Genomic DNA, 16,166 nt, shown 5'->3' on the forward strand with positions numbered 1-16,166 from the left:
TTTTGAGAACCAATTCTTAATCCAAAACTAATTATTGGAATCAAGTTTACGTTTGGACGTATCTTTGAGGGGCAAAATTGGCATCGAATGGCAACAAAACCCCAATCACATTTGAAGGAGCGTGAGAAGGTCGAAGTAATCGACCACACGGAATAGAAATCTGACGACTAAAAAGAAGGACATAAATGGAATTTTCTTGTTTTTTACTTTTTGAACGCTTGCATAGGATATTTGTTGTCAAAATGGCAAAAATACCCTAAAGGAAGCACGAAATTTCACAGAGCTTTATCTTAAAGGACAGGAAGAATACGAATGGGATATAGATGGGATTTAGGCTAAAGTGCGGAAGAAAATAACCCCATGATTCCCGCTTTATATACAGTATAAGTATATAAGGATTGGATAAAGGAAGAGAGATGGGAAAAGACTTTCGTGCAAAGAAGTGATTGGTGTAATGAAAAGTTAATGCGATGGGATAGGATAAGGATAATGATTAAGGTTGCGAATTATCCTACAGATGGAGCGAATTTATTACTGCCCTTCTTCGTAAATCACTAATTGTAACACTTAAAATCGATATCAACACCATTGTTGATCTTCCGAGAGAGAGAGAGAGAGAGAGAGAGAGAGAGAGATGTCGTCTGGCGGCGGTGTGGTATGCGTGACCGGCGGGAGCGGGTTCATCGGTTCGTGGATAGTTAATCTCCTTCTTAAACGAGGATACACTGTCCATGCCACTGTCCAAGATCTCGGTAACCCTATTTTCCTACTCTCCCTCCCTCTCTTTCCTCTTGCATAGATTTGGCTCTCAATCCACTGAAATGCCACCCCCCTTCGATTAATAATGCCTAGGGGTGCAACTCAGGTGGTTTCAACCCGAACCCAGCGGGTTCAACCCGGAAAAAACTCGGGTTGGGTTGAGTTCAAGTTGGTTTCGGGTTCGGGTTTTCTCAACCGGGTTGAGTTCGGGTTGAGGGCTTGGGCAACCCGACCCGAGTTCAACCCGAAATTTTAATAATTTCTTTAGTTTTTAAGATTAAAATCTCGGGTTGGGTCGGGTTGAACTCGGATTGGCTCGGGTTCGGGTTTGCAAAAAGGGCTGCTCAGGTCGGGTCGGGTTGAGTAAATGGTTGCTTGGGTTGGGTTCGGGTTGGCCTCAACCCGAACCCGACCCGACCGAGTTGCACACCTATTATGCCTTCACCTAAATTATGCTGAAAATGACGAACCAGTAGTGAATCTAGACCCAAAATTGAACTTGGAATCAGAGTGGCTGTTTGTATGGATGGGAATTTAATTTTTCAGCATTTTGGTAAACTCATTTTCAATGATTTTATTTTTATTTTTTGCAAAATAAATTTTTTTCCATATTTAAAGGGAAAATTGTAAACCTACTAGACCCTGGAATTTTTTCCCATTTAGTATTATTTTCCATTGATAAAAAATCTTCCCTTGCTTTTTTTCTCGTTATCCAAAGACCAATTCACAACTTGAAGAAATAAAAGAAAAGCCGTTTAATTTTAATGGGTCTAGTTTGGGAAACCCCGTTTTGACAGAGATATAGGAGGTCTCTTAAGGCTCTGTTTGGCTGCAGGTAAGTTACCTTGTAGATTAGTGGTATCAGTAGTCAATAGGGAGGAAACGCACATTTGATTTACCTAGAATTTACCTCGTAGAATAGTGATAAGTAGTGTTTGGTTGCCAACCTCGTAGAGTAGTTGGAGGGGGGTTTCATTACCAATATAGAAAGAGAAAAAACATCATTTTCCAAGCCAAATTCTACCCTTTTTGAGAAATTTGGCTTGGAGGGTACATGGATGTCACATCACCGGGCATGCGATAATTACCTATGAAACTTGTCTGGTAGTCTCCGGGGATTTCGATGCTACATTGGCAACCAAACAAGAGATTTTGGTGAGGTGGCACCCAAATGCAAAGCAAAACCCCCAAACTATCATGGATTTTGGGCACCAAACACACCCTAAGGGATGAGAAGGGATCACTAGATGGTTCTTTCTATGGACTTCAATGAGGCAGAAGTAAGGGTGGTTCTCCAAGGGCATTAGATTGATTGAGAGGAGAGAAATGAATAATTAGTAGTGCAAGGTGATTCACGCAAATTCATAAGATGTTTGGAAGGTAGAAACCCTCACCCATGGAGATTTGCCCACTTTATTGAGTAGATTTTGGATCGGGTGGCGGCTTATGATGTTTCATTTCAGCACGTCAGAAGGTCTGCTAATAGTGAGGTGGATAGACTTGTTGGAGCGAGGGCTCAAAGACATAGTATGGAGGTCTTTGATTTTCTACCTCCTAGAAGGGGGCTTCTTTGTGATCGGTGTATGTAGTATCCCTCATTAGATATTTGCATTTCCTTTTCCGACCTCCTTCGATGAGACAGCATTTTGTTGACCCCTTTAATAAATTTTCCATAATTCAAAAAGAGAAGCTGCTAAGGGGCTGTCGGTCATTTATGAAAGATTAGGGGCTTTCTAATAATTAAATGATTTCCTAACTTCCTGGCAGAAAAAATGTATTTCTACACAATGCCAGTGGCATTTATTTTGTTGCATATATTTTCCATTTTTATTGAAAAAAGCAGAAATGGAAATTTGTTTTGTTTTTCACAGAGGATGAGAAAGAGACAAAGCATCTGCAATCCCTTGAAGGCGCAGAATCGCGTCTACACCTCTTCCAAATCAATCTCCTCGACTATGAATCCCTCCTGGCCGCGATCCAAGGAACCGTTGGCGTATTCCACCTTGCCTCGCCCAACATTATTGATCGAGTCGAAGATCCCAAGGTCGGGTCAAATCGATGGCTACTACATTGTTTTCTCTCTCTAAATAATACGATCTTGACTTTAGCTGATGGAAAGCCTAGTCCTTTTAAACTTGTCCCATACCAAGCTGGGTTCCACCTAGTCCCATACTTAGGAAGGCTTCCACTCAGGACTGTAACATTCCACCACGTTTCGTGACTTGAACATGAGGCATGGTGGCTGCTCTGATACCAAATGTTGTGTACCTAACCAATATGCCAAAAGCTCCAGAGAGCTGATAGAACGCATTAGGCTGGGCCCTTTCAAGGTTTTAAATTTCAGCCAAAATCGGAATATTACGTCCGAAATTTCAGATTTCCACCAAGATAGAAATGAAATTCACATGGAGTTGTTTTTTATAGGATTTCACCGAATCTTCACCAAAATATTGCAAAATTCTGAAATTTCAACTAAAATTTCCTCTTTACAAGATTTCCACCAAAATTTCTAAAATTTCTACTGAAATTTTAGAGAAACTGAAAATTTTCCATGAAATTTACAAGATTTCAGCCGAAATTCCACCGAAATCGTAATATTTTGATTTCCATGGTGACCAAAACTGAAACTCAAGCCGAAATTTAAAGCCTCAAGCCCTTTAAACATGTCCTATACGAGGCTGGGTCCCTCCTAGTCCCATACCTAGGCTGCTAGGCTGGCACCCACTTAGGACCCTAACACTTTTTTTTTTTTCAAAAAATAAAAAAATAAGTCAAGATAGTGATGATCGTATCAAATTCATCTCCATCTTTTTTTGCTTGGTGTTTTTTTATAGTAATTTGTTAGTTTGCTTTGTTTGTGCAGATGGAGCTTCTTGATCCGGCAATGAAAGGGACGATAAATGTTCTGGAGGCAGCGAAAGTGAGTGGAGTTAAGCGAGTGGTAGTAACATCGTCGATATGTGCCATAATTCCGAGCCCTAAGTGGCCTAAAGATGTGGTTAAAGGGGAGGATTGCTGGACCGATCTTGATTACTGCATGCAAAATGAGGTGAGTTGGCGAGTTGGCGACTCATTTGCTCTGAACCCTGCCCATGTGTATGTTAGTATTCTCGTTCATTTTCTCTAACATGCTCCTGGGGTGTTATTAGAAGTGTGTAGTATCTTAGTACAGCCAGACTTTGAGAGATGAGTCCTATTTCAAGAATGGAAACCAGTTATGATACTATGGCCTGTTGGAGTTGTCTTTCATGAGAATGTTCTGTAATGTAGCTAGAGAATAATTTCTCCAATTAAATCATTGACAAAGTGCTCATTATTTCTTGAATGGAGTTTGCAAAGGATTAGTCACTTCGTTTTTTTCTAAATTTAGATGCATTATAACCATCGTAAAACAAGGTGGTCTAGAGAAACAAAGGAAAAAACCCAAAAAAAAAAAAAAAAATGAAAGAAAAGACAAAGAAGAACTAAGCTAAGTGTGGGCAATTTTCTAACTTGGTGTGTGTGCGTGCGCGCACGCGCGTGTGTCAGAAAATGATACTTAGAACACCTTGTTTTGATAGATAGACACTTCTTTATTTTAGGTTCTTGCCATTGACTGTCATATCTGGCTTCAGTTTTTGAAGTGGTATATCTTAGAATACCTACAGTTCAAAGGAAAAGTATAAAGAATTATAGTTATGATTATTAGGCTCCTCTTGGAATAAAGTTAATAGAAAATTGAGCACATTTACTCAACTTTCTAACTTGGCAGAACTTCATTTACCTACCTTTAAGGCTTGCTGATGCTTATCTTGGCTTATTGAGACTCATGATAACTTTGCAAAAATCTGATAATACCAAGCTCCATTGCTTTATAAAAAAACTCCTTTATGAAAAACCCAAGTAGTATTTGTAAAGTCGATTAACACCTCATATAATCATATTGGAGTTGTTTCTTGGATTTCTATACATTTCCAGTTGTTAAGAAATCCTTTAGATTGGAGATCTCAAGAGTCTTCTCACATCCCAGAAAGTTGTAACAATTCAAGTCTAAGAATTCTACAAAGTTGTTCAAGTTGGAAATTTCTAGCAAATGAAACTGATGTGGATGAAAATCATAAAGATTGTTCCAGTCGTTGGCGTTGAATAAGTTCTTATATTTTAACTATTATTTTCGTCATTTTATTTGTAGCATACTTTTTAGGTATCAAATCTCACCCGTTTGGTGTGTTTTGGGTATTATTAGAAAGGTTTTTCAATTGCCTATCTAATGGGCCCAAGATCACATGATTTGGATGTGATTTTAGCAAGTTATTAGTATTTTTAGGAAGGGGTATAGGTCAATTACGGGATTACTATTTTTGGTAAGTTTTTATCTTTATTTAGCTTTGCTTTGGATTAGATGAATAATTGAAATTAGTTCTTAAATTTAGGTTATCTTCTAGGATTTTTTTTTCTTATAAATACATCTTATGAAAGCAATGTAATGGACTTTCGACTTTCAATATTGAATAGAATTGAGATTTCCTTTTGTGAGAGCTATTGTGGCTTGGACTTCTTCTTCTCTTCTCCTCTTGGTGGTTTAGAACCATCTTTTCTCATCTCCTCTCCTCTATTATCTTCTATTTCTTCAATCAAATTAGCACAAAGAATGTTAGTAAATCAAATTTTCTTTTTCTTTCTTTGTTCTTGAACCCTAAAATACAAAACCCAAAATCCATAGATCTCTCTCGTTCTTCAAGATCTTGTTTCGAGACTTTGAAGGATTTTTTTTATGATTAAACCTCAGCCTAAACACCCAAGAACCATAGCTTTAAATCCCTTTTAAGCCTTATTGAAATTTTGCACAATTTTCAAGCCCGAAAACCCTTTTAAAAGATCCTTAGCCTAATCCTACCACCAAATCGGAGCTTAAACCTTAGATTAACCTTTCTTTTACCTTCTAAACCTTAACCTAAGATTTGGATAGCAGTATTAAACCAAAATTCCTGATCTGCAAAATTACCAAAATACCTCTACAACCCAAAATTGGACCGTTTTGAGCTTTTTACTGCTGCTGGACATTTTTTTTGTTTTTCTTCATTGGATATTATTATTTTCATGCTTGTGTGACATCTATTTCATTGGTACTTGCATTAGCCTTTTAGTTCTTTTAATTGGTTGCATGCGTAGGCCTAGTTTCGGACTAATCTTTCTATTATCAATTCATCTTATGAATCCTTATCGCTTTGATTGATTCGTATAAGGTTTACTTCATGCTTAACTACGATCTTTATAAATATTATGCTATTTAAGTCTCATTATTGCTGCTGCCCATAGATTAATTAGGTGTTAATTCGACCATAGGTTAGTTGTTAAGTGCTCTTTCAATTTTCCGCGTAAGCCCTAAATTGTCCTAAAGTCTTAATCCCATTAGGAGTGTAGGATTTTTCCTATTCTAGGTATTGTCCTGCATCAACTTGGTATCAGAGCCCAGAGTTATTTATTTAGGAAACCTTTTAGGGTGTTAGTGTCCAGATTAGTCTCTAGTTTTTCTTTGCAAGCCCACAAGAAGTGGTAAAGATTACCACACGATGACTTCTAGCAGTCCAATATCTAATGATGAGTTAGCACAATTCATTAGAGACAATATGGCAGATCTGAATCTTCTCCGTGTAGGATTTTTCCTATTCTAGGTATTGTCCTGCATCAACTTGGTATCAGAGCCCAGAGTTATTTATTTAGGAAACCTTTTAGGGTGTTAGTGTCCAGATTAGTCTCTAGTTTTTCTTTGCAAGCCCACAAGAAGTGGTAAAGATTACCACACGATGACTTCTAGCAGTCCAATATCTAATGATGAGTTAGCACAATTCATTAGAGACAATATGGCAGATCTGAATCTTCTCCGCGAAGAGATACAGCTTAGTAGAGAGCACCGTGAAGCCTGCAATCGAGACCGTGAAGCCCGCAGTCGAAAGCTACAAACCGTTAGCCATGAGATTCCACGGTGATGTTACCGGCCGACGTTATTCAATGTTACCACAATCGAGAGCTATAAGCCCACAACCGATGTTACCCACTCCCACGACATGCCAGACGCAGTTGATGCTGGTGATTGGTCGAATGTTCTTGGTGAAGAGTGCACCACTGATGACAGAGTTGCTAGGTATACCGAGTCTGAGCCTATTGTAGAGATTGCAAACATCGAGGCCATGATGAGCATTGTGACTGAGGATGCCAGTACGTGAGCACAATGACAGTATTGACTCTACAGTCGATGATCCGATCGAGATGATTGTGGAAGTTGAGACCGACGATATCAGTGAACATGATGATCATTAGGAGGTTTGTCAGTCTGCCATTACTGTGCCAGATACAGTTATAGTAGATGCTTTTGTTGCCGATTTGCGATTCCAGCGGATGTTGATATTTTAGAGGATGGTCATGGATTGATACTGCACAGAGTTGTCATGCCGATCCTGTTGATCCAGGAGGAGTACGTTGCTATATTTCCAGCCAGATTACTTCTCCGCAGCCTTTTGCGTTCTTATGATTTTTCAGGGGCGATTTCTTCCCTCTCACTCCGCCGGCATTTCAGACTGTTCTTACAGTTCCCATGAGCATGTTATGGCATTCGAGACTCTGACAGATTATAACATATACTGATTCAACGGATCGTCTACATATTTGATTCAAGTGGACTAGAAATGGAGGGCGAGTTCTTTTTCAAGCAGGGGAGAATGATGCGGATGAAAATCATAAAGATTGTTCCAGTCGTTGGTGTTGAACAAGTTTTTATATTTTAACTATTATTTTCGTCATTTTATTTGTAGCCTACTTTTTAGGCATCAAATCTCACCCGTTTGGTGTGTTTTTGGTATTATTAGAAAGGTTTTTCAATTACCTATCTAATGGGCCCAAGATCACATGATTTGGATGTGATTTGAGCAAGTTATGAGTGTTTTTAGGAATGAGTATAGGTCAATTACGGGATTACTATTTTTGGTAAGTTTTTATCTTTATTTAGCTTTGCCTTGGATTAGATGAATGGTTGAGATTAGTTCTTAACTTTAGGTTATCTTCTAGGGTTTCTTTTTCTTATAAATACATCTTATGAAAGCAATGTAAGGGACTTTTGACTTTCAATATTGAATAGAATTGAGATTTTCTTTTGTGAGAACTATTGTGACTTGGACTTCTTCTTCTCTTCTCCTCTCCTCTTGGTGGTTTGGAACCATCTTTTCTCATCTCTTCTCATCTGTAATATAGCCATCGGCCACATAATTTTCCTCATCATTCTCGGCTTCTTTGGCTTGATCATCATAGTCCTCTCCTTCATCTTGTCGGGGCTCTACAAATGCAACACGGTTCGGACAATCACGTCCATAATGTCCATAACCCTTACATTTAAAGCACTGCCCTTTCTTAGGACCTTCTCCCAAAACTCAGTTACCCTTAAAGTCCTTTGGAGGTTGATAGTTGTTATTGGACTTAGGATAATTGGGATTTGATTGTTGAGGTTTCTTGTAAGAAGCCTCCCCAGCTTGGTTGCTAAATTTTTTGGGGGAGAACATCTTTTGGTGCTTTTCAATTTCGCAAGCCTCTTGAAAAGCTTGATCAACATCTCCCAAAAGATGCGCTCTCATTTCCCTCCCGATTTCTGGTTTAAGTCCATCCAGGAATCTGGTGAGAGTTTGCTCAGGTTATTATCTTCTATTTCTTCAATTAAATCAGGACAAAGAAGGTTAATAAATCAAATTTTCTTTCTTTTTTCTTTGTTCTTGAACCCTAAAATATAAAAACCCAAAATCCATAGATCTCTCTCGTTCTTCAAGGTCTCATTTCGAGACTTTGAAGGATTGTTTTTATGATTAAGCCTCAGCCTAAACACCCAAGAACCATAGCTTTAAATCCCTTTTGAGCCTTATTGAAAATTTGCGCAATTTTCAAGCCCAAAAACCCTTTTAAAAGATCCTTAGCCTAAACCTACCACCAAATCAGAAGTTAAACCCTAGATTAACCTTTCTTTTACCTTCTAAACATTAACCTAAGATTTGGATAGCAGTATTAAACCAAAATTCCAGATCTGCAAAATTAACAAAATACCTCTACAACCCAAAATTGGACCGTTTTGAGCTTTTTACTACTACTGGACATTTTTTTTGTTTTTCTTCATTTGATATTATTATTTTGATGCTTGTGTGACATCTATTTCATTGGTACTGCATCAGAAACTTTGATGAATAACTAATTAGTTAATTTAAGAAAATTGGTACTTTTAAAATATTTAACCAAAATATGCTTCAAAAACAGGATAATGGAGGCGGCAATGGTTAAAAAGGGGGTGGATTTTGATCACCCTTCCTTTTTCCTCTAAATAGGGGTTACTGACTGATGCAACCGCTACTATCCTAGTTACTCGGTTCCTTATAAATGTATCTTTATTTGAACAGAAATTCTAATATTTTACTATTGGTGCTGTTCAATCAAGAATGGATGGTGATAAGGTTCATTAAATGGCAATGTTTTAAACTAGGTGTATAAGTAACATTTCCGTATGTTAGCATCCATCATGAGTTTGTTGTATTGATGTTTGCAGAGATTTTTTTGTTGTTGTGTTTTTTCACTTTTGGCTAGATTTGGTATCCTGCTTCAAAAACACTGGCGGAGAAAGCTGCATGGGAGTTTGCCAAGGATAAAGGACTGGATGTGGTTGTGATCAATCCCGGTGTAGTTATGGGTCCTATTCTTCCCCCGGCTCCAGTCATCAGTGCTAGCATGGTCGTACTCCTTCGCCTTCTACAAGGTACTGGTGACAACTTCTACTAGTTTAGAATTGTAAGGTCGGATGTATTATACACAGCAGGCCCTCTAATAACTAATATTTGCAACAAAAATAGATTTTGTAAGTTATTAGGTTTTTTCAATTTATAAAAGAAGTCTCTTTATAATATCTTGTTTTATGATACTATAAAGAGACTTCTTTTATAACATCTTTTTTTTTTTTTTGAATGGTTTCTTTTATAATATCTTGTTTTAGGGTATCTTGTTTTATGACACTATAAAGAGACTTCTTTACCCATCAAAAAAAAAAATCCATCAAAAAAATAAAGAGACTTCTTTTATAGTATCTCTTTTTTAATGGTTTCTTTTATAATATCTTGTTTTAGGGTATTATAAAAAGCCTTCTTTTATAAATCATGTTAAAATCTTCTATGAATTCCTTTCAGCAAGTATCAATATACATAGTATTCTTTCAAAGATCACATGTTTTTTAACCGTTTCTGTTTACTATTATCATTAGATACGTCAAAGGCATTAATACCTCTTTTATTTTACCATTTAAAATGAAAATTTGGAAAGTCATTTTTGCAATCTTTTCAGCAGATTACTATCTTCAGCGTTTTGAACAATATCATGTGTTTTTTAGAACGGCCTTGTGAACAGTATCATGTTGTCTCTTGAATGATATAAGGTGGGCGTTTCATATCTTCAGGTTACTCTCAGTTTTTTTATGACATTATTCTCATTAAACGCGGACACCCGACAAAACTTCTGTAGCTCAAATTCAAAAGTTTACTTTTTCTTTTGTAGACTGACCTAATAACATCACTTTGTGATCGTGATAAAACATTGGACAAATTGATCAATTTATTTTTGAAACATAGCATTGACTTAAATCCCTGCTCTTCTATAAGGTGTAGCTTAGTTGAACAAGAAGAAAAGGGCGGCCCAGTGCACGAGGCTCCCACCATTGCGGGGTCTGGGGAGGGCTAGATGTACGTAGCCTTACCCCTGCTTTGCAGTGAGGCTGTTTCCGTGACCCGAACCCATGACCACCAAGTAACAATGGAGCAACCTTACTGTTGCGCCAAGGCTCCTCTAGCTTAGTTGAATGACCAAGATAAATTTGGCTGGTTCTAGGCTGCCTTTGGACTTTTTTTATTTATCTAGAAATGTTGTCAGATACATTTAGCAGAATGCTTTTGTTCCAGAACAATACCTTTAGTAGCTGCGCGTTACTTAACAAGATAGGGTTAATTATTACCAAAACAAGATAGGGTTAATTATTAGAAAACAAATACTTTTCCTATTTCTTCAATAATTTTGGCTAGGGAAGTGATATATCCGCCCCTTTTGATCACCAGGAACACCCCCCTGACAGTGTATCAATGACTAAAGGGGGGCTGTTGTACTTATGTCAGAAGAATTCAATGCCCCTAATTGCCACAAGCACTGACAGGGGGTGTTCCTGGTGATCAAAAGGGGCGGATATATCATTTCCCTTTTGGCTATGGTTTTCTTCACCATATTTGTTTCAGGTACTGCTATCCTTTTCATCCTTTGATCTCCTCTTACCACCTCTACTAAAGCTTCTATTCAGTTCTTTGTGGTTTGTCATATAATTATTGCGTGAAAAAAGTACGTTGAAAGAGTGGGGAAAAAAATAAAAGGAACATTTGTTGCTATGTGGTGTTTTCTTGCCAAAACTGGACATAGAAATTGACCATCACATTCTGCATACCATGTTTAGTTACCTGATTGGGGTTACTATTATTCCCCAAGATCCTTTGAGAATTGATAGGGTGATTTGATGCACTATTAAAATGGTAAAGTCTTTTCCATTTTTACTACTCGTAATGTATTATATTCTTGATTTCATGGGCTATAAAGTGCTTAATTCATAGGCTTGATCCAAAGTGTTGATATGGTGATAGGATGCACGGAAGAATATGAGAACATTTATATGGGATCAGCTCATGTTAAAGACGTTGCGCTAGCTCATATTCTACTTTATGAGAATCCATCAGCATCAGGAAGGCACCTTTGTGTTGAAGCCATAGCCCATTTTAGTGACTTTGCCACCAAAGTTGCAGAACTTTATCCAGAATACAAGGTGCCCAGGTAAGGAACTTGGTTTCTTCTTCCTTCTTTCGGAATGTAAGTGATATTACTAGTTAAATGACAAATGCCAGATTAGGTTACTGAAACTTAGGGTTGCAACACGGGCCGAGTTGGGTCGCCAACCCTAGCCCAACTCAAGATAGCATTCCCTCAACCCTAACCCTACCCAACGTGAGCCTTGGACCGAGGATGGTCAACCCTAAACCATCTTTTACAAATCGGGTCAGGTTGAGTGGGTTGGGTTCGGGTTAGCCTAGAGCAAAAACAGGAAAAAAAAAATACAAAAAAAACCCTCAAATTTTGAAAATCATGTTAAAATTAGATGATGGAGTTTCTGTGCTGGTTGGGTTGCTCAAGACCTCAACCCTAACCCAACCCGAAATTAAATCAGGTTAGCTTTTCCCAACCCAACCAGAGCCGAAATCAGGTTGGACCTGTCGGGTTCGGGTTGAGCCCAACCCGAGTTGCATCCCTACTAAAAACTTGGCTATTTTTGCGTTTTTACTTGTACTGTGGAAATCTTGCTGTGATCAACATGATTTGAGATGATAGTGGCCTATGCAGACATGAGCCTTATTGGAAAATTCAACACAATTGAAACTCCACAAATCAGGATTTCTTTTGTGCAAAACTCTAGAACCTTCCCCTATTAAAGTCCCAATCCAATCAGACCCATTGGACCATTAAGAATGGTAAACGGGTCATCTTTTTAGTGGATCAGGAAATGAAAACAAAACCAAAGAGGAATCCCAAAATGTTTCCTGCCTGTTTTGGTACTAAGCCATCAAACATATATGATAACATTATTTATAAGTGACGAGGGGCCATTATGCAGTAGATGTTGTATCAAAGGTTAATCATTTCTGAACTATTTTATCATTTTTTTTATCAGTAAGCTGGTTTTTTATCATTTTATCTTATGCAGTTTTCCAAAGGACACCCAACCAGGGTTGTTAAGGGCTCAGAATCCATGCAAGAAGCTGATTGATCTGGGTCTCCATTTCAGCTCTATGGAGCAAATCATCAAGGATTCTGTAGAAAGCTTAAAGAGCAAAGGTTACATATCCTAAAAGTTTTGTTGCAGATGGAGTAAAATAACTATCTCCTCAATATCATATATTTTGCTGGGTTCCATGGCAATAAGTGGTTTTAATGGTTTGTATCATTTCTTGGTAATAACTAGGGTTGGTTAGAATTTACTGCCCATGTGTTTTTCTGATGTTAATTGTATCCTTTTTATAGTAACTTGTACAGAATGATTGACTATTGGTAAACTTTATAAACCAGAGAACTTAAGGGCTTTTTGGAGAGATAATTTTATCTAAAGTTTGTGAAGGATATATTGATTTGTGCATTGAAAAATGGATTTAGGAGGTGTGAGAACTAACAGGGTCTTTTTCCTGTTCTTGAATGAGAATTTCTTCTATCCATTGTTTACTAAAAAACCAAACCTTTAAATGAAATAAAACAAAGGACTGGCTGTTTCAAGGGAAAGAAAAACTCTAATCAATATAGAAATTTATTTTGCCCCTTTTTTACGCGCTTCTAACCCTCTCTCCTGGGGATCTCAAATCTTCATTTCCTACCCACCCTAGCCATCTCTCACCACTAGATAAACTAATGTTCCATTAAAAAATGGGTGTCGGGTTGGGTTGCCCAAGGCGTCAACCCTAACCCAAACCGAAATTAAATCTAGTAGGCTTTTCCCAAGCCAAAATCGGGTTGAACCCAGCCCAAGTTGCACCCCTGGCCCATAGTATCATAAAAACGAACAAACATTTTAAGTGATATATTTACCCCTTTTTCTTCCCTGAGTCACCTCACTCTAGTTTATTGGTTAATCTTTTTATGATAGAAGGGGGAGGCCGAGGGAAGGGAAGGGGGCAAATATATCAGTTCCCATGTTTTGATAATTGGACGAACTTACATTGATTGACAAGCTGTGAAAAGATATTACAATTCTCAAAAAGATTAGCAACCAATGTGTAAAACAAGGTGACTTCGCCCCGTTATCAAAATATGGTTTCACGGATATGAGAAGCATTTAAGTACAGATGCGTCACTGAGGCCTTGCTTGTTTGGATTGCTAGAATTTTCAGGAATAGTTTGGAAAAGAAAAACATTTCTCAAAGTTCCTACTCTTCTTGACTTCTACACATGACAAAAGAAAACCTATTCAATTTTTAGTTGGAGGGACTTTCAATTTATGACGATATCCCTCTAAATTAATCATCATCATATCATTTTCCTCTAAATAGTGGATAGAAAAATAAATTCCCAATATTTTTTTCCATCAGAAATGTTTTTCTTGCAATCTATCTAGCCATGCTCAGAGACCACTAGAGTCTGATGATGCCAGCATAAGATTTAGGGGCCGTTTGGATACGCGGATTTTAGAATCTTGAATTTCCTCAAAATTGTAGTTGGGAGACGAAAGGATGAGGAGAACGACTGCTTCACTTCTCTTCAGAATCATGATAAAATTAGAGGATGGAGCTTCTGTGCGGGTTGAATTGCTCAAGGCCTCAACCCTAACCCAACCTGAAATTAAATCAGGTTGGCTTTTCCCAACCCAACCTGAGCCGAAATCGGGTTCTGCGCGGGTTGGGTTGCTCAAGGCCTCAACCCTAACCCAACCCGAAATTAAATCCGGTTGGCTTTTCCCAACCTAACCTAAGCCGAAATCGGGTTGGAGCTTCTGTACGGGTTGGGTTGCTCAAGGTCTCAACCCTAACCTAACCCGAAATTAAATCAGGTTGGCTTTTCCCAACCCAACCTGAGTCGAAATCAGGTTGAACCTGTCGGGTTCGGGTTGAGCCCAAACCGAGTTGCATCCCTACTAAAAACTTGGCTATTTTTGCGTTTTTACTTGTACTGTGGAAATCTTGCTGTGATCAACATGATTTGAGATGATAGTGGCCTATGCATACATGAGCATTATTGGAAAATTCAACACAATTGAAACTCCACAAATCAGGCTTTCTTTTGTGCAAAACTCTAGAACCTTCCCCTATTAAAGTCCCAATCCAATCAGACCCATTGGACCATTAAGAATGGTTAACGGGTCATTTTTTTAGTGGATCAGGAAATGAAAAACAAAACCAAAGAGGAATCCCAAAATGTTTCCTGCCTGTTTTGGTACTAAGCCATCAAACACATATGATAACATCATTTATCAGTGACGAGGGCCATTATGCAGTAGATGTTGTATCAAATGATTATAAAGGTTAATCATTTCTGAACTATTTTATCATTTTTTTATCAGTAAGCTGTTTTTTTTATCATTTTATCTTATGCAGTTTTCCAAAGGACACCCAACCAGGGTTGTTAAGGGCTCAGAATCCATGCAAGAAGCTGATTGATCTGGGTCTCCATTTCAGCTCCATGGAGCAAATCGTCAAGGATTCTGTAGAAAGCTTAAAGAGCAAAGGTTACATATCCTGAAAGTTTTGTTGCAGATGGAGTAAAATAACTATCTCCTCAATATCATATATTTTGCTGGATTCCATGGCAATAACTAGGGTTTTAATGGTCTGTATCATTTCTTGGTTAGTTAGAATTTAGTGGGCAAGAGTGAGGATTAGGTGAGAAAATGTTGAAACGAGGGAAAGAAAAACTCTAATCAAAATAGAATTTATTGCCCCTTTTTTACACGCTTCTAACCCTCTCTACTGGCGATCTCAAATCTTCATTTACTACCTACCCTAGCTATCTCTCACCACTAGATAAACTAATGTTCCATTAAAAAACAGCGATGATATTTTCACCCCCTGCAGTATGCATTCACCCCCCTTGTTATTGTTAACGTGATTTGACCTCAAAAAGCGTTTAAGTTACCATCTCCCTAAAAAAAACCATGGTTGCCAAACATGGCCTAAATCGCTCAACCTTGACCCAATCTGCCTAACTCAATTTTTCAAGTCAGGCCGGATTAGGTCAGGCTAAGTTTAGGGTAGGCCTGGGCAAAAATAGGAAAGAAAAAAATATTATCCTAAGATTTGATAAAAAATGCACTAAAATTAGGACAGGTGTCGGGTTGGGTTGCCCAAGGCGTCAACCCTAACCCAAACCGAAATTAAATCTAGTAGGCTTTTCCCAAGCCAAAATCGGGTTGAACCTGTGGGGTTGAACCCAGCCCAAGTTGCACCCCTGGCCCATAATACCATAAAAACGAACAAACATTTTAAGTGATATATTTACCCCTTTTTCTTCCCTGAGTCACCTCACTCTAGTTTATTGGTTAATCTTTTTATGATAGAAGGGGGAGGCCGAGGGAAGGGAAGGGGGCAAATATATCAGTTCCCATGTTCTGATAATTGGACGAACTTACATTGATTGACAAGCTGTGAAAAGATATTACAATTCTAAAAAAGATTAGCAACCAATGTGTAAAACAAGGTGACTTCGCCCCGTTATCAAAATATGGTTTCACGGATATGAGAAGCATTTAAGTACAGATGCGTCACTGAGGCCTTGCTTGTTTGGATTGCTAGAATTTTCAGGAATAGTTTGGAAAAGAAAAACATTTCTCAAAGTTCCTACTC

At 38.1% G+C, this 16,166-nt stretch overlaps 1 protein-coding gene across 2 annotated transcripts; it reads left to right on the forward strand.

The window, feature by feature from the left end:
• Positions 1-397: 397 nt before the first annotated feature.
• On the forward strand, positions 398-12,937 carry LOC143874757 (cinnamoyl-CoA reductase CAD2-like). Of its 2 annotated transcripts, none has more exons than XM_077376915.1 (6): positions 398-752; positions 2,631-2,803; positions 3,623-3,859; positions 9,355-9,523; positions 11,436-11,622; positions 12,548-12,937. In XM_077376915.1, the coding sequence occupies exons 1-6, from the start codon at positions 635-637 to the stop codon at positions 12,690-12,692; spliced, it is 1,029 nt and encodes a 342-aa protein (XP_077233030.1). In that variant the 5' UTR covers positions 398-634; the 3' UTR covers positions 12,693-12,937. The 2 variants fall into 2 exon arrangements, with proteins under 2 accessions (XP_077233030.1, XP_077233031.1); XM_077376916.1 differs by having other exon boundaries at positions 406-752; positions 3,623-3,808.
• Positions 12,938-16,166: the final 3,229 nt, after the last annotated feature.

The sequence above is a fragment of the Tasmannia lanceolata genome, unplaced genomic scaffold (assembly GCF_043159265.1).
Source record: "Tasmannia lanceolata isolate RefF3 unplaced genomic scaffold, GAP_Taslan_0.1 ptg000002l, whole genome shotgun sequence".
NCBI lineage: Eukaryota > Viridiplantae > Streptophyta > Magnoliopsida > Canellales > Winteraceae > Tasmannia > Tasmannia lanceolata.